The following is an 18,107-nucleotide window of genomic DNA, read 5'->3' on the forward strand; positions in this document are numbered from 1 at the left end:
TCATGTCAACTGCAATAGAGCAGGCTAGAACAATACCCTGTTCTATCATTCCTGAAGCTGTGTAGTCCTTTTTCATAGCTGCATCAAATCAATCTCCTGAACCAGGTTTTTCTCCTCTTCAGTAGTTTAGATGATGGACTCCCAGATGATGGCAGAAAGAATTGTTAAATCAAAACCCACATATTACACAAATGGAGCTGTCATGAGACAACATTCACCTTCAGCTTGCTGTGATGGTCAGTGTGTGCGGACAGGAGCTCCTCTGTGCACTGCACATCGTTGGGAAGTTCAGTCTCTGCTAAGTCTGTTCCAAAGGTCTGCAGCATCTGTGCTGTTGTTTTCACTGTCATTGCAAAGTTTTCAATGGCCTGGAAAAGCAGGAGCATAAAGTCACAGACTGCTTATTTACTGCACGTTAGCTGTGTTTAGCTCGTCAGACACTGTGTTGCAATGCCTGTAAAGCTGGCCATGCTGCTAGTTTTGAGCAGATCTGTTACAAGTTACAGATTAAATCCTGTGTCACAAAGGATCTTTTCAAAGGCCTACAAAGTATTACCATATCCATGAACCAGATGGAGAACTTCCAGAGCTTAAATGACATAATGAAACCACAGAGGACATCAGCTTCAAAGCCCAGACTGGAACTTCAGATCCTCTGCCCATGCTTGCTGGGAATTTCTGTGGTGTTTAAAGATTTTAATTAAGGCTGTATTTAAGTTGAGGAGACACCAAAAGGACATAAGCCAAAGCCTTTTTACTTTTATTTTTATACAGCCATTGTTCACTTAGCAGCAATTTGTCTCCCCCTTGACTTCCCAAACTGTGCACCTCCATCCTGCCTATCTGTTCCTGATGTATTCCAGTCACTCCCTCCCATCCCTCCCACAAATACAAGAACAACTTACTACAAATATATTTAAAATGCGTAAATTCATTGGAGCATTGCTGCTTCTTGGGTGCACTAACACAAAACTCATCCAAATTTTGTGGTTTTATTGAAGAAAGTGAAGTGAAAGTGAGAAAGGCTTAATAGGAATGCTGCCTTTTCAGACTAGAATATATTGTTCGGACGTATGAGACTTAATTAAAACCTTTGTATCTTGTAGCAAGTAACGACAAGTTTTTTCATGATCATGCCCCAGTTTCTTTAGGGATAATCAAAAATTGTATTGTTCTGCACAGATCTATTCTTTACACTTTTTGACCTAAACCACACAATATTTTGAGTCACTCAATAGCACTGGGGATGCTCTTACACCCAGTCAAACAATTATATAGTTTTTGCAAGCTGCATTCCCTTCTCCAGCAATGATGGGAAATCCTCATTTGCAATCATGACAGTTAAAATTACATGGTGTTCTCTGTGGAAAACAAACTGGAGGCAGATTGGTGTCCAAAAGGCGCAGAAGTTACATTCCACATCATGTGATCTTAAAGCATGCTCCAGATGAGGCAATGCTAGCAGAGTTCGTAGCCTTTCTCCTTTTTTCGCCCCCATAAATTCATGCCCATGTTCAGCAGAAGCAGTACACTCTGACATACGCTCTGGCTCAGTGTTTATCAGCTGTAGCCTGCTGTTCTCAGCAACGAAATTACTGGATTACAGCTGGCTAAAATGCCACACTTCTGACTGCAGCACAGATAAAGCCATCCACGACAAAGAGCTGTTTACTAAGAACCTAAAATGTACTCTGTGAGCAAGAAAGCTCACAGGCTCCCAGCCATTCAAGAAAGCAGAAACAAAGACCAATGTTGTAAGATTGCTAAATCAATACTATTTAGCAACAGCTTAAACCTGTTTCAGAAAACGAAACAAAACAAAACCCTGGCAGGACAAGATATAAGAGTACTACGAGAAACAGTAAACGGGATGAAGACACTGCATCAGCAAGACTGAAGGTCAGGCTTTTTTCAAGGTGCCACGCAGGCCAACACTTCCCTGATGACAAACCTCTTATCCAGCAGAGATTACCTGGCTGACTACACCAGGCACCATGAGCTCAGCAGTACCTCAATTAGTAGCATGGTTGTCCCCACTCATTCCCATGTGTCTGAGCAATAAATTGCTTCATATTCCTAAAGTGTGACTGTGGTTTTGTCTTCAAGTCCCTGTGCTTGGTAAAAGCTGTTGAAATAAATGTAACCAAAAGATCTTAGGGTTACACGGGCACACTCACCTCAAATCTTGGCTCACTTTTATTTGCCTATTTTACCAAACTATACGTTCCTGCTCACAATATCCTCTTAGGTACTATTCTGTCCCTCATAATTAGAGACTTTCCTGCCTGTGCCTCATCTTACCCCCTTCCTCATTTTTTTCAAGCCTTTAGTGGTTTGAAAACTCACATGGATGATTCCTTCAGTCATGCCTCCTACAAGGACGGTTTCATATTTTTGATACTTTTAACCTGTAGGCATGTTCACATTCTATCTCAATCTTATCCTCACTGTTGTCAGCAAACCTAGCAAGCCAGTGTTAGAGGAAACTCAGAATCCATGTTTGCATATTTAGAAGCCTGAAGCATTTGGTGGTTTTCAAGAAAAGTAAAATTTAATCTTATAAGAACAGCAAAGCACAGAAAATGATAGCAGGAAAGTGACAAAAGTGATCTGACTTTACAAGAGCAGTGGTTTAGTACACAGAAAATACTGAAGTCCGATTGAAAAAAAAAAAAAAAAGCTAACAATGATCAACTTTGACTTCCAAGCTACCTCAGAAAAGCTTTTTCTGAATGTTAGACCTAGCTATGGGTCAACAACAAAAAACTCAAATCCCAGGCTGCTCAGAACACAGCAAAACACTGGGGCTACTTAGATGCGAGCTCTAACATACCAGTCTTGCAAGCAGACCCACAAAGACTCATGCAAGCATTGCACACACCCTCAGTGAAATTAATTCATTTTCTAGGATGAGGACTGAGCTCTGCACCTTTCCATGTAGATAGGACGGGACAACATTTTGGCTGATTATCTGCCAAAGACTGGGGTCTGTTTTTTGTAAACCACCACCTTTTCTGGGAATCATAATGAAAAGTTTACATTGTTTTGAAGTAGCCACTGAGATATATTAACCAACCCAAAATGGAACAAATAATCAAACCTGTAACAAGTTTCCTAAAGGCAACACACTAAATAGCCTTTCTGCTTTCCTACAATTATTAATTATTCTCAAGTTACTCAAAATGAGAGCCATCTGGAACAAATGTTTACATAGCACGGAAATGAAAACAAAGGGAAATAAAATCCAATGTCTTGAGTATTTTCTTCTCTTAAAAACATAGATATAATTGCTCATTAAAGTGAGAATCCTGACCTTTCATTCAGAACACTGTTACAGCATATGTTCAATTTTGACCATGAGCTGCAGGCCTCTGAATCCATCAGTTATTCAAAAGATAAGAGAGTGCCCAAGGGCCTTGCTGAATAATAATGTTATGACACCATAGGCCCTAGTCCAGGTCAATTACTACTTCTGCTACAAGCTTTTGGGGTACTTACCTTCTCTGTTTGAGTAATGGATCCCCTCTTTCCATGAATCCCTAGTAAAATGTGTAGGCTGAAGTGCAGCTGAAGAGTTGCTACCTAATGGTTGCTCTACATTTGTCATCTGAACACCAACACTCACAGTTCGGTGATGTATCCACTGACTGTGGCCATACTCCAGGGTTCCTCCCAGCTCCCGCGTCAGCTGACTTTTGTCAATATAGCCGTGCAGATCAGAGACAGAATTTAACATGATGATCTGAAACAAATGCAAACACAGCAGACTGAGAGAAATAATGAGCCCTTTCAATCATTGGTCTTAGGATCCATTTTCTTATTCTAAACAGTCTCCCTACCACTCAACCTGCTTAATGAAAGCAAAAGCATCTTCTGGTAAGCAGTATTACCTTTTGGCTACCACTGTAAATCTTGCACCACAAGTGGTTACACAAATAATGCACTTAATTTGGTCTCGTTGTTCTAACAGCTAGAAAATACACCATGACTTCGGCAACAGAAAAGCAAGATGTTGAGCACGAATAACTAGAAATTTTTATCCTTTGACTTTAATATGTTAAATGTATTTTTTTGTTCTGTAGTTTGAAGAAAAGACAACTGGCTATGCCTGTTAGCACGCATTAATTCCGATGGAGCATGTTAAGCATGCTTGCAAGCACTGTATACAGGGAGATGAGCCCAGCTGTGTGGAAGGTATATATTTCAGGTTGAATAAGGGCTCTAAGAAAAGCCTTGACACAAGCCTGGACAGGCTTTTGGTTGATCTTTTTTTACAGAATCGTCCTAGAATAATTCAGGTTGTCTCTAAAACAGCTTCTTTCTCCAAGCTAGGTCAGATGTGAGATCAAACCAGGTTGTTCCGGGCTTTATCCAGCTGGGTCTTAAAAACCTCCAAAGACTGGGACTGTGCAGCCTCTTCGGGCAGTCTGTTCAACTGCCTGATTATCCCCATGGTGAGAACGATGTTCCTTATATCAAGTTAGTACTGCCTTTGTTCACTTTGTCAGCTCTCTCTTGTCCTCCTGTCATACACCACCTGGATGCTCTCAGAAACCTGCTTAGAGGGATTGGAAAGCTGCTGTCCAACTATATTAACCCTCACCAAGCCTTTCCTTTTCCAAGCTAGACAAGCCCAGCTCTTTTATCATCTTCCTATAGAGTGGATGCTCCAGGCCCTGGCCATCTTGATGGTCCTTCACTGAGCTCACTCCAGATTAACAACTTTCTTGTTACCAAAATTAGACACAGATGCAATCTAAAGAGAGGCAACTAAAGGGGGACAATCATTTGTCTCAATCTGCTGGCTATGCTCCTGCTAATGCTGATATTGTTAATAAAGGATGCTGATAGCTTATGTTGCTGCCATCGCACACTACTGGCTCATGTACAACTTGCTGTCTACCAAGTCCCCAGGTCCTTTTCAGCAGAGCCGCTCCCCAGACAGCTGCTCAATCCGATGGTGATTTAACCCAGCATATCTACTTCATTGAACATATTTGCAGTCTGATAGCTCAGGTAAGCTCCTTAACAAATGCACATCATATTCTTGAAGCCACTCTTTAATGCTCCTGTTCAGGCCTTTTCAAGGGGGCCAAATAGATAATGCCACTCTCAGTAACTTCATCTGCTCTGAAATTGAGCTATGTATGCCCAGATTTATTTATTTATTTTTAGGATGGGCTGCAAACTCAGCTAAAAAGCCCCTACAGAGATCATGGCAGACCCTAGGGAACTTAGGAGACCCCTAGCACAGCACTAAGCAATTTATTATAGCATCAGGCAGATGTAGGCAGCCTATATATAAGGCTATCTGCAGGTACATGGGCAGGAGGCAGGCAGAACTAACATAAAGCACATCATGCTCTTAGTTTTTCTGCTGTCTAAGAGCTATGTGGACATACCAAAGATGGCTCAAAACCTGAATGTCCAAAAAGACCCTAAATTAAACTTACCTCGATTTTTCTGCCTGTAGAAAGGTATGCTAATATTTAATACTTAATGCAGTGCCTGATCCCTGCCTACAATTAACTCCTCTTCCAACTGTGATAGTTTCAAATTGGATTTGAAATGTCACTCTGTCATTCAATAAACTGCTAAAAGTAGAAAAGATGCTGAATTGCTAGGAAATGCTATTTCTTGATGAAGTTCTCCTTTTGTGGGCTGCAGTTTCTGGTACAACAGTTGCTATGGTAACTCATGCTGGCTTACTAAGTACACGAACATCCATTTTTAAAGTGATATAAAATTACAAAATTTTATTTTGTAATCAAACACATATTTTATCATCAATTTTGCATTTTAATTACCAAAAAGCCACCCTTGCCAAACTACAATCGGCGTGGAAAATTAACCCACAGTAACAAAATGAACGTTCATGGCTCCTTTTCTGTATGCACTGTAATAAATGGTCTGCTGTGTCCTACTAGAGCAGAAGCAGGAAGTGCATGAACTTCAAACCTAGGTACTGACAAAGGTAGAAATTGTTGGAGCGGAATCATGGGTCTTTTGCAAAACAATTTAAAACCACAAGCAAAATCCAAAACAATCATATGAAATCACTCCAGTAAAGTCATTGTGGAACACAGTGTGAGTCAGTTCTGGGATGAAATACCAGCAATAATCATCATTCATGTTTATTTATAAAACACTTTGAGACCACAGACAAACATGCAGCTGGGAACAACTCCAAAAAGAGCTCTCATAGTATAATGTAAAACTCTTTCAGGATTGGTAACCTTCTTCAAATCACATTCTCATCAACCTGAGCATATGCCAAGTACATAGAAAAAGCAGTAAAAAGCATGCTTTGAATCTTGAAGGGGTGGAGATCATAAAAAGCATTAAAAATAAGCAATACCATGTAGGCTCTTAACAGGGCACTATGAGATTGTCAGCAGTCCCTAGCGCAGAAGTAGCCCTAGCCTTTCACTTCTCTGTAGTGCTAACCACTTACTTTTGTCACTGGAGTGAGATCTACCTCTGCCTACATCAGGGGAACAGCTCCACCAAGTTAAGATGTCACTACTTAACCTGAGTCACATTTTGTAGCTGGACTGATCCTTCACATGGGAACCAGTCCATTAAAGTCCTGTGAGGCATTCATCAGTAATTAACCCTTTGGCATTCCTGCAACTGATAGTAGAAAATCCCACAAACACAATTTAAACAAACCATTGCTACACATACAAATAGGTTCTGCTCTTTCCCTGTATATTTCTATCACTGGAATGAAATAAAAAATAATTTATCTGATCCAGATAATGGAGTTAGTTGTAAATGTGCCTACGTGCCTCTCAAAGCTTGTTTGATCTCATTCTGTTTTCAGTTTAGGTTTTGTTGATCTTGTATATACCACACAGACCCAGATCACAGCCCCAGTTGCCACTTGTAATCAAATTTTAATTACTGGGTCATGAGAAATTGCTGACGCCTAAGAACTGCAGGCATGGAGATAAGAACACATGGACAAAAAAAATGCATGCTTACCGGTACCTTCATTTTAAAGTCATCGCGATAGAGTTTAATGCCAATGTCAGCGATTGTCCTTTGGATAAAGCGGGAGGGTCGCAGGACAAACACCAGCTGCAGGTTTCCTGGAAATGCTCCCTGCAAAAAACATAAAATTATTAGAAGGCAAAACTCTGCCTTGCAGGGAGGCCAAGGCAATTTTCAGCCAAGTGTTTCCTAAAGGGGGTAAACCAGGGAGGACATTGAAACTTGGCCAGTCCAGCTGCTAATGATATCAGCTGTCCATTCAGCACAACTCCAATGTCAGTATCCAAAGCCAATGGAAATACCAGCCCATGGATTTTACTGCCCAGCCATATATTGCTTTCTGGAAGGGATTTAGCACAGACCTCCGAAGTTCCTGCACTATTACCTTTACCCTTCCTCCTCTCAGGTCTGAAGCACAGCAAGCCTCCTTTGCACTAACACACCTTAGGTCTCCCCACACCCCCCTGCCTTTTTTTTTTTTTTTAAACTACAAAAACTGGCTACCCATGTTGGACTTGGTGAAAGAAGCAGGTGGCACAAATGAATTTCCCAGACTGACCTACCTTCTCACTCTGGAAAGATTTTAATCTTTTTAACCTCGCTTGTTTTTCCTACATACAGGCACTCAACACATTCAGCAGTCATAGTCCTGTCTGCAACACCTAGCCTACACTTCTCACACACTCCTCTCCTCTGTGCTCATCAGCATTAAAAGAAGAACAAGAAGACGGTAGCTAAAGAGAACTAAGAATGAAAAACAATTGTCTAAAACTCTTGAAGTAATTTAAAGTAACCTTGGTCGTCCCTTCATCCTAAACCTCTGTGTCTAAGCACTTGCTCCTCATACACCACATGTTCTAAGTAAAAGATGTATAAAAACAGCTGCTTTTATTAGTACTGAAAAAGTGTCTTAACTCTCACTTTCACAGATGAGATACAATGAGCTATTAATAGTTTCTGACAGAGATCACTTGCTACCACACAAACAAATCCACTGGGATCTGTTTCTTTCACAGACAAGCCACGTAGTCACCCCTCAATGCACAGAAGGGATTCTCTGTTAGATTCTTCTGGAAACAACTTCATATGACTAGAATTCATACTGCAGTCAACCAGCACATGAGGAATTTGTCCTAAATTCAGCAGTAAACAAGGCTGCGTTTTCTGTTACTGCAGTTCCTTTCTCTCCTATTTAAAACTCATGAGCTTCGGGACAGGAGAGAATCTGCATCCATAGCCAAAAAATAGAAACTAAAAATCAGTACATGTGACTGTATCCTGTGCTGAAGGTTCAGCAGATAATTTTAATTTCTAGAAGGTAGATAACAAAGGCATGTACTTACTGCTATCCGTGTCAGGGATGCCTTGACTGCACTCCATTTGTCCCGTCGTCTATCGATGATGATGATGAACCCGATGCTGGCAGCCTCCAGACTGCAAAACAGATTAAATAAATATGCTGGGTTACATGAAGATACTCCCATCCCAATGAAGTGTACAGCAGCAAAACTCAGCCTCCATCGGATCACCCTTTAAGCCCATTACAAAAGTGCAATGTACAGCGGAAAGAATGAATATTTGGCAGAAATTCACATTAACACAAAAGCCAGGAATTTTTCTCTTCCTAGCGTAAGGCTACCAGCTTACACAAAACATGAATATTTTATTTGCTAAATCTCTCAGCTGCTATGCTACTTTGTTGCCAAATCTAGGTGATACAAATAATTCAAGATCACAGATTACATTGTGCTAGACTGAAGGCAAAGATCTCAAACCTTGCTTTTTCTCCAAATTAATGCAAGTTATTAGACACCCCCTTCAGCCATCATATATATATAAAAAAAAAAAAAAACAGCATGCTATATATTTGCTGCAGATCTTTGGAAAAAAGATTCAAAGGAAGGCACCAAAGAAATTTTGCATATTGCAGATTGTTACAGGAAGGGTGTGAGAAACTAGTTACAAAAATCTAAACCTGTGGGTTTCTTAAACTACCCACAAATCTGCATTGATTTTTTTTATTAAACTGCATCTGCTGACTGAGACCAAAAATTGCTTTGGAAGACTAGTGAGCATGAAAGGCCCAGGCAAATCACCTTCAGCGCCCAGAACACCAGGAAGCATCTCTGTGCTTCCTCTCCTGCCTAATGGAGACACGTAGAAGGAGGTCAGGCATTTTCCCTCTGCCTTGACAGTTGATGTTGCTGCACCATAGACAGGGTGCCAGGAATTCTGGATATATCTCAAATGTTTAGCAAACTCTTTAAAGCAAGGGGATTGAAAGCCTCAGGTGAAAACAGAGAAGGTTGGGGTAAACTTGCCGAGAGTTTGGGAAATCGAAAGGAGCACAAAGCAATATGTCATTTTCCTCCTTTGTTCATGTAATACATGTGCAAGAGATTGTAGGGTGCAAATGCATTTAGGAAAGAAAAGAAGGGAGATGGGAAAGGGGAAGAAGGTTTTTCGGTTCTTCATTCCCATTTAATACCTGCTGGCATATCACCCCACTCCAGGCAAAAGGCTGGGGTGGTGTGAATCCCCGATCCTCGGCATCAGAGCTGCATCCCCCTGGTCACGGTGCTCTGCCAATCCCTGCCCCAGCAACAACAGCCCCAGTTTCTCCCTTTACTGAAGATGAACCTGGCAGCTACAGCCACCAATCCTCCAAGTAACTACCATCCCATAAGGCAGAAAAGCCATGGAGAAGCTGTCAGATAGAAACACCCAGCCTCGTGGCCTAGAGAACAGAAGACCATTCAGTCAACGCTGACTGCTGTCTGACCGTCGAGTCCACAGAAATTTGGCTTGTTAAAGACAGGATCGTACTCATAAATACTTGAAAACTCTCCTACAACCTATCCACCAGTACAGACTAATCCAGAAAAAAAGTTTTCAAATATTCAATACCGGTAACACTGACGTTTGTCACAATCCAGAGCTTCACAGAACAGTCCCAGCACGCTCCCTGGCCTCCTGTTGAGGCACAAACTCTTTAGTTTAGCCTTTCCACCAGCAGTTCATGAAACGCCTGCAGAAACGGCTGATCACAAGATGCATGCCCCACATAAGCTTCTTTGCTCTTATAAGGAATACTGATACTGATCTAACTATCTGGTTAACCAGAGCCAAATTCTAAAAAGGCGAATCTTAACCAGTTATTCCGAGAGAACAACGTTACAGTTCAAAATTCACGTTACATAGAGTGTGTTATTCTATCTGTTCTGTTATTTAGAACAAAGTTAAATAGAGAGGGGGAATTAAGTCAAGGTAATTCTCTTTTCAACAGCTACAGGTTTAGATGACCTTGGAAAAAGCTGTCTCTTTACTAGGCTTGATATAGTTTTGACAGCCATGCCAATTTTTGTGAACCGTGTTAAAGCAGGAGGGGAATGGGAATGTAAGAGGACAATTTTGAATCAATCACATGGCTCACCAAAATACGACCTCTGCTCTAAAGAAACAGAGAATGTATCATTGCAATCAGCATCCAATTAGGTCTTCATAGCTCAGAGTCACAGAATCAATTTGCAGCTGTTGAATATCACTCAGACAATAACTGGATACACAAATCAAGTTCAAATCTGATGCAACTCCATTAAAACCAGCAATTTATAATAAAATGACCAAATAGGTAGGCATGTTTAGCTGAAGTTAACAAAATGCTGATGTTGGTCTAAAGAAAAATATTATACACCTAATATCAAATTAATAAATATGAGAAAAAGCTGTTCTTTGTAAAATTTATGATGTAGCTAAGCCGCAAGTAATTCTATCCATAAGCACCACATTCACACAAGCTGCCTGCACATAGAAATTGCCCTGTTTTGCCCATCTGCCTGAGAGGCTGACTAAAGGCTCTCTAAAAGGAGTGCACATGGAGGACTGGAGGCCTAAAGGAGTCCAGAATCAGACCCTTACAATCACACCTTGGTAAGCGAGCTGCAAAGGAAGTAACTGACATGACAGCATCTGCCAAAGGCAACAAGTACAACCGTGATTTAAACAAACACAAAAGTGGTTGTGCCAAGCAAAACTTGCCTCTGTGCTTCAGAACTAACTCTTAAGTCCCGTCTTTAAAAGTCCCTCAAACATGTAGAGAAGAAATCGCTGAAAAGAAGGACCTCCCCTGTTTTCTCAAGTACATCTGCATGACCTAGCGGTTAATTTTTTTCAAATGTTCTTCTGCCACAGGGGGTTGTAGCAGCACAAACGCATCCAGGCATCAGATGCAGTAACAAAAATTAAATTCATAGATAATATGAACGAGGGCTTATGAAATATAGATTCAGACAAGAAAATACAAGAGAGAAGCAGCAAAGGAATTTTCTCATGAAATTGGGCTTGGCGAGAACAGTCACGGGGGAGGGCTGGGAATAACGCACATATGGGAATAGAAACATTGCTCATCAGTTGCCACCGCAAATCACACGGCTTCGCAGGCCAGTTAAAGAGATAGACTGGGGAAAGGAAAGATGAAACGGATACTGATATACTGGAGTTATACTTGGATTGAAATAGAGAAAAGAGCAAAGGAGAGCAGTTAGTGTGCAGCCCCGCCGTGGTGGGCTGCTGCCCGCATTTCTCTTCCATGGAGACCAAGCAGAGTAACCCCGGCTGCTGGCAAAGACCAAGCCTGCCAACCAGCTGGGCTCGGCCCATGGAGCTGAAGGGGAAAACCCAGGTCAGAATGCACAGAATACATTACACGAACAGTGCAGACACAATCCTAGCTGAGCATGAGTATGACGAGCAGGCTAAGGCAGGAGATTTGAGAGATTTGTTCAGGTAAAATGAGAACCAGACCATGAAGCAAACAATTCTGGCAGCTATTACAGTACGTATTACTTACAACACTGAACTTAGTGCACTGTCTGAGATGAAATGGGTGAAAAACGGAGAATAAAAAACTTTTAAAATAATACAATCTGAAGGAGGAAGAGCAGAAAGAGAAGGTGAGAAAACCACGTTGCTAAAAAGCAATGCGGCTGAGCAGATCACTAAAGAAAAGTGAGGGACTGGTTACATCACTCAAAATCATGCTGGCAGACTAGGCAAAGGCAAGCAGTAAAAATACCATTCACAGATACACCTTTGTAAATCTTGACTGCTATGGGCTGACGGATGCAACACGAAGAGGATCTTAACATGAGAGCTACTTTTGGACAACAGAAAATGGGCCTGCAACCCTGGCACAAAGCTAGACCTGAGCTTCTGTAACGTTATTCCCCACATTTCATCCCGACTTTCAGGATGGTATCAACTGTCTTCACTGAGCTAAGCCAACGGTACCTGTATGTCTTTTTATTTTATTTTTTTTTAATGACTAGACAGGGCTGATTTAAGACCTAAATTTAGCCAGGGAAACAGAAAGAGTGTCAGCAAGTGATCCTATTTCAGTCAGCATACCAAAAGGAAAGGCCATTCCGAGGTCTGAATGTCATTTGGCACTACGGGATGTGCACAGGCAAACAGCCATGGGAAGAGGCCTGGCCAAAATGACCGCATCGGTGCAAGCAGATGTACAGCTGAGAAGCCCCACTCGCATGTGTGCGTCCAGAGGAAGGAAGTTCATTTGAAAACAAGCACACAATCAGTGTTTTATCAGTACTGTAATATCTCTACCCTTGTTACGGATGTGCATAGGGATTTCTCCAGTTCTCTGAACAGAGGGATTTGAAGAGAATCAGGCACAGCAGATAAACATCAAGCTTGCTTCCAAGTCTGATTCTTGCCTAGACATGGCTAGCAGGCAAATTCCCTCTCCCTCAATGAAATGTGTGCAGTCAGAGCTCCATCCTCAGCTCTCAATTCAGGTTAGCCCTTGAACACTGATTTGAGGAGGCCAGGAGACTCTGAATTTGTTGACCTCTTTAGGAAGAAGAGAAGGGCACCTGTTCACCAAAGTAGTTTGTCCATGTCAGTTGAAAGAGAAGGGAATTCTGGCTGTGGAATAAAGTGAGCAAAAAAGGGCTTTCTGCAGCTATCTATTGTAAGCATGCACGCGCAGAGGAATGCATTTGCAAATATCACGCTAACTAATGTTTGGGCATGTCTATGTATGTAGGTCCGTTTTGTGGGGCACTCTCATGACCAGGTGTTGAAGCAGATGGAAAATTAACCAGATTATGGAAGTCTTACTGGGCTGAACTTCTGCCTTGGAAAGCAGTTCATGTTTTAAAACACAAAAGTGCAGGGGTTGCTTACAGCCCACCCCACAGTACTGTGCTACACCACAGCTGATAAAGCACATTTGCCTGGTAGCTTCAAAGATGAGATAATGCCAGTGCATCTAAATAACAACACTTGTTATCTACCTGTGTCTTCAATGTTTTGTCATATGGGCACAGAAGACCAGTTATTCCAGAGGGACTTAGAAAGTTACTAACTTGCTGAATGATGTCATCTGCGATCACAGACCTTATCTGCACAACGAGCACAAACTTTATTCTGCAGGATACACAGAAACAAACACTACAAAGGACAGATGTTCTCCCTACATTTGTCTGAAAAACTACACCGATTTCTCTGGTTCACTGAGCTATGAACAAAAGTATTTTCTATGCTAAACTGGGTGAACTGCTTTTCAAATGATACTTCATCTTACCTGATTCATGGCCATATCCCTTGTAACTGCACAAGAGTTGGAGATTATTTTCTTGTCTTAGTCCCTTTGATACTTACACATTCTCCTTGAGAATAAAATAAAACGTGAACTACTAGCAGCAAGTAACTGGAAAGCTATCATAGTACACACTGTACAGTAGTACTGAAAAAAATAACAAACGCAGTCCCTTTACTGCTTGCTGAGATGTAGGAAGGATACACTCTCTTTGCAAGGATCAACCGACAGCAGATTAACAAAGATCTGCTGCACCCAAACAGATGCACTACTTACGCAAACAAAGATTTTACTTCATATAATTATGTCATAAATCACAACCAAAGCTCGTCGCTCAGGTTCTTCTCCTTCTAAGTTAATACCTTTGTCCCTCAACTTCTACACCAAGGTTGGCAAGTTTCATAGCAATTCAAGAAGTGCAGAGTCAATGTCTCTAAAAGCACTGCAACAAATTCTAGAAAAATCCTTGGATAACTCGTATCTTGATGGCGAGATCTATGATTGAAACTAAGAGTCAAACCAATGTGCTGGTATGCAGTAAATGTAGGTTCAAATTCCAGCCTGTCACTGGCCTTGAACAGGTTGTTTAAATCAAGCTGAACAATCAATTTCCTCAATATGAGCTTTGGCGAACTTGTCTGTAGCGTAAGATACTACTTACACATACCTCATCTTCTGGAAAACTGGCATATCAGAGCTGTCATGACTTACTAAATTATGAGATTTGATTCGTCACTCGTTGTTCATTGCTCTGGCGTCCCTCAGGAGAAGAGGCTGAAGAATCAAAGTATTTCTCCAACATTACCTTGAATCACCCACCAGCATACCAAATACAAAGAATCGGCAAACTAGCTTTGTGCTTATCTCAGCTATTATTGCTATTTTATTAACCCTGAAGCTGGTCATCCTCCCAGTCCTGAAGCTAGTGAAGAAATACAGAAGAGTTTCTCCTTCCAGAACAAAGGCCCTACAGAGCAGAGGGAAACAATGAAGCCGTTAAACTCACAGTGTGTGGTTTCTCTCAGCTTGCTTTGGCAACTCCATATGGGGAATACATGTAGGTGGAGCTGGAAAACTTCTTACCTAAACTTGAAGGAGGCACGTTTTCCCCTCGTTATCCTCTAAGCACCTTTATACATGAGACCACAGGAAATAATAAATCGCTGCTGTACTTCTAACTAGCACAAACAGCCATGGTCCAGAGACAGGATCAGGGGACTGAAAAAATATTAAGCTCTTTTTGGATAAACAGAAAGTAATTCAGCAGCCATACCATAGCCTATTTCCTCAGAGCAGTGGAAGTGAGTTTGTTTCACTCCACTTACACAGCTGCAGGCAAACAGCAGGGAAACATCCTAGCTGTAGAGCAATCTCCCAGTAAACAAAGCACCAGAAAGCACAATGTGCTTGCCAGAACGCTGTCAACAAGGCACTCACCTCTCTTTCCCACCCTGCTTTAGTGACTTGCTGGTGGCTGTTCCACGAGAGCAATCTCTCTCTTATTTTTCATTCCTTAAAACAGTTTCTTAAAAACAGTACAAAAATAACTGTACTGTAACATTTCCCAGAGGTAAGGCTAGTCTACAGTGTATACAGCCCAGGATCCTACACTTCCCCCAGCCTAGCCAACTGCATCAGCCTTTTACACTGTTGCTGCTTTTCTTTTCAGACATCCAAGAACCCTGTTGCCCCTCTTTTTACAATGCAGCAACAGACAAAGCTTAGATACTAAGGCTTTGTTTGGTATCTTCCTTCCTCAGGCTGCTGCTTAGACCTCAAGGAGAAGACACAAAAATCAGAGTATGGAATGCAATTCACCAGATGTTTATCTAGGGGCAGTGACCAGAGGACACAGTTCAGCTATCACAGAAGACAAAGAGGAGTCTTTTTACTGACTTTAAATGACCTTAGAAGCAAAAAGCATAAGATGATATTCGGTTTACAAAGTTATAGTCTTCCTGATAACAGCTTTCCTGATAACATGCAAATCGCATTTGATAATCTATAATGCACAACTCATAACAGGAAGGCTGGTATGTGTTCTCACTGCACTGCTGACCTCAACAGCACCGTGGCAAATGCTTGTTCCAACGCCAGACTGCGTGGATCTTCTTAGTTTGTCTGTTCCTGAGGACACAACCCACACACTGCCCTCAGCTTGTGTGACACATCCCCTAATAAGCCAATTACAAGGTCACAGATCCTCAGTCCTAAGAAGTTTACCAGCTTTCTTGAGTCTGGTCTGTCTGACTTCTGGTGAGCTTAGAGCATGATGTTTGCACTTATGACTTCCCTCATCTGCCTATATGTCCTATGCAGTTCCAGCCCTGGAAAGATCTGGCTTGTGGGGCATCATGAAATAAACAGTACATTGATATGACAATTTTTTCACTTTCCTCTTGGGGCAGAGGGAAAGGGATTCTCACAAAGACAAAATTAACAAAATACATTTCCACTAAGATTAGGTATTAATAACTGTTCAAGCAAAGCTAGTCTGTCCAGTCAGAGCTTGGTATGCTTCCCGGGAAGTGTTAGAAATAGATGCAACTCTCCACTTGTTATATCCAGTGCCCCTGAGAGTTATCACAAATAGCCCATCTTAGCTCCCTTTTGATCTGCTCCCTTTACTGTCACTCTACAGATCTACACACCTCTCCCGTCTAGTTAAAACCCTGAAAACCTGTCCTGTGTGAAGCTTTCTTCTTCTTTCCCATGCAAATGATGCAAGTGGTACCTTGGGCTCTCTACACATAAGAAAGTTTCATACCAACTGGATGGATGCAGAATCTCTGGTACATCTAGGTAGCACCGCTAAAAGCAGTGAGCCACTGAGGAAGCAAGGGTCTGATGGAAATAAACAGACATTTATACTTAGGCTCACCTGGGAATGCTGGTTAGATATGTGACCACGTTCAGAAAATCCTCATCGGGTATGTCACTGAATCCTGCAAATTCTGGGAAGGTAATAATGGGTGCTCCATCCTTCCCTCTTCCTCCTGCGAAAGAAAGGTTGTAAATAGATTAGAGGGTGGTTTTATACCTTGGGACAGACTGGTCAATATTCAGTTGAATGGGAAACACTGGTATATCCTTCGTTGAAAAGCATACATAACCTGTATACATGGGATGAAGGAGCTCTACAATCATCTGGAAGCGTTCAGCGCCAGGGTGGATGGGGCTTTGGGCAACCTGGTCTGGTGGAAGTTCTCCTTGCCTATGGCAGAGGGGTTGGCACTAGATGATCTTTAAGGCCCTTTCCAACCCAAACCATTCTATGATTCTATGATCTTCCCATTTCACGTTCTAACTCGCTGTAGCTTCATTACCCCAATGCACTGAATTGATTTCAAATTCTGAACAGAGCCATGGCCTCCACATTGGCCTGGGATGAAGGCAAATGGTGTCTGGCATATTGACCTCGGGGCACTCCAGCTACGCTACCTGCCAGCAGCAGTGATGTGCAACATGCTGTCAGGCCAATCTAGCCAGACTTCCCCCTGGCCCAGACCGTTTGCTGTAGCCTGGAGAACAGCAACTGGCGCCAGCACCCAGTCAGGATGGTTTGTTACAGATACTTAGTGACATCTTCTGGACGTGAGCAGCAACAGCCAGGAACACAAACGGGATGCTTGCCTGCTCTGTCTCTTGCAGCGTTCAGTGCACTACCAGGTATTTAATACGTGGTTCCTGGGCACCACGCTTTCCCATTCACATACTTCAGAAACGTGAAGACATTCTTTACATGTGGGAGATGTAGCTACCTGGACTATTCTGGGTTAAAGCAGCAATATTTGCCTCTGGAGGACAAGATAAAGATTCCCCTAGATGTTCTCCTCTAAGCACCTGATAGTTTACCTGCAGTCAAAGTCAAGATTTGTCTAATCTACAAGTTTCATATGGCACTTCTCATCCTTTGTTTCCCTTTTATCTTCTCTTTCTGTTACATGCACATTCATGTATGTGTTCCTCTTCCTCTGGCCTCTTTTCGCTGAATTAGATAAGGCAGACTGATGAGGCACTGTAAGTATGTGGGTGTGTACTTTTGTCACAGGATCCCCTATAAGAAGCCATCCAAGGAATGGATGCAGGCAGACAGAAAGCTGCCTTCTTCCCTTCACCCCTGGCAACAAACCTAGCAGAACACACAGGAGCAGCTTCAGACTGAGCATTTGACTAAAAGGCTGGATTAACAGCTCTCGGGCTCCTCCTCATTCCCTGAGATGGAGGTAGAACTTATGCTACTACTAAAACAGAAGAATGCTCAAAAGGCTCTTGAATACAGAAATCTCGTATTTCAAATTAAAAAAAAAAAAAAAAGAAACTCACAGTTCCTGCAATACTATGAAATCAGGGTGAAGTTCGATGGAGATTTGTGAAGCAAAATTGTTAAATATTATGACAGGGAGAAAAAAGGAATGCTGGAAGTGTTGGGTGGCAAGTAATAATGCAAATGTTAGGAACGTGTTGTTCATGTCCATATCTGAACCTGTAG

The 18,107-nt window shown here is 41.9% G+C and overlaps 1 protein-coding gene across 13 annotated transcripts in view; it reads right to left on the reverse strand.

The window, feature by feature from the left end:
* Positions 1–18,107, reverse strand: part of MCF2L2 (MCF.2 cell line derived transforming sequence-like 2) — a 159,789-nt gene that overhangs the window by 98,693 nt on the left and 42,989 nt on the right. For 12 of the 13 annotated variants that reach the window (XM_080604565.1, XM_080604562.1, XM_080604561.1 and 9 more), the window contains exons 3-7: positions 16,497–16,611; positions 8,340–8,430; positions 6,988–7,107; positions 3,626–3,742; positions 219–368 (exon numbers count right to left, since the gene is read on the reverse strand). In XM_080604565.1, the coding sequence (XP_080460691.1) occupies positions 219–368; positions 3,626–3,742; positions 6,988–7,107; positions 8,340–8,430; positions 16,497–16,611 (593 nt within the window). The remainder of the gene's footprint in view (positions 1–218; positions 369–3,625; positions 3,743–6,987; positions 7,108–8,339; positions 8,431–16,496; positions 16,612–18,107) is intronic. The other variant, XM_080604564.1, reaches the window with a different exon arrangement.

The sequence above is a fragment of the Anser brachyrhynchus genome (assembly GCF_964034855.1).
Source record: "Anser brachyrhynchus genome assembly, chromosome: 9".
NCBI lineage: Eukaryota > Metazoa > Chordata > Aves > Anseriformes > Anatidae > Anser > Anser brachyrhynchus.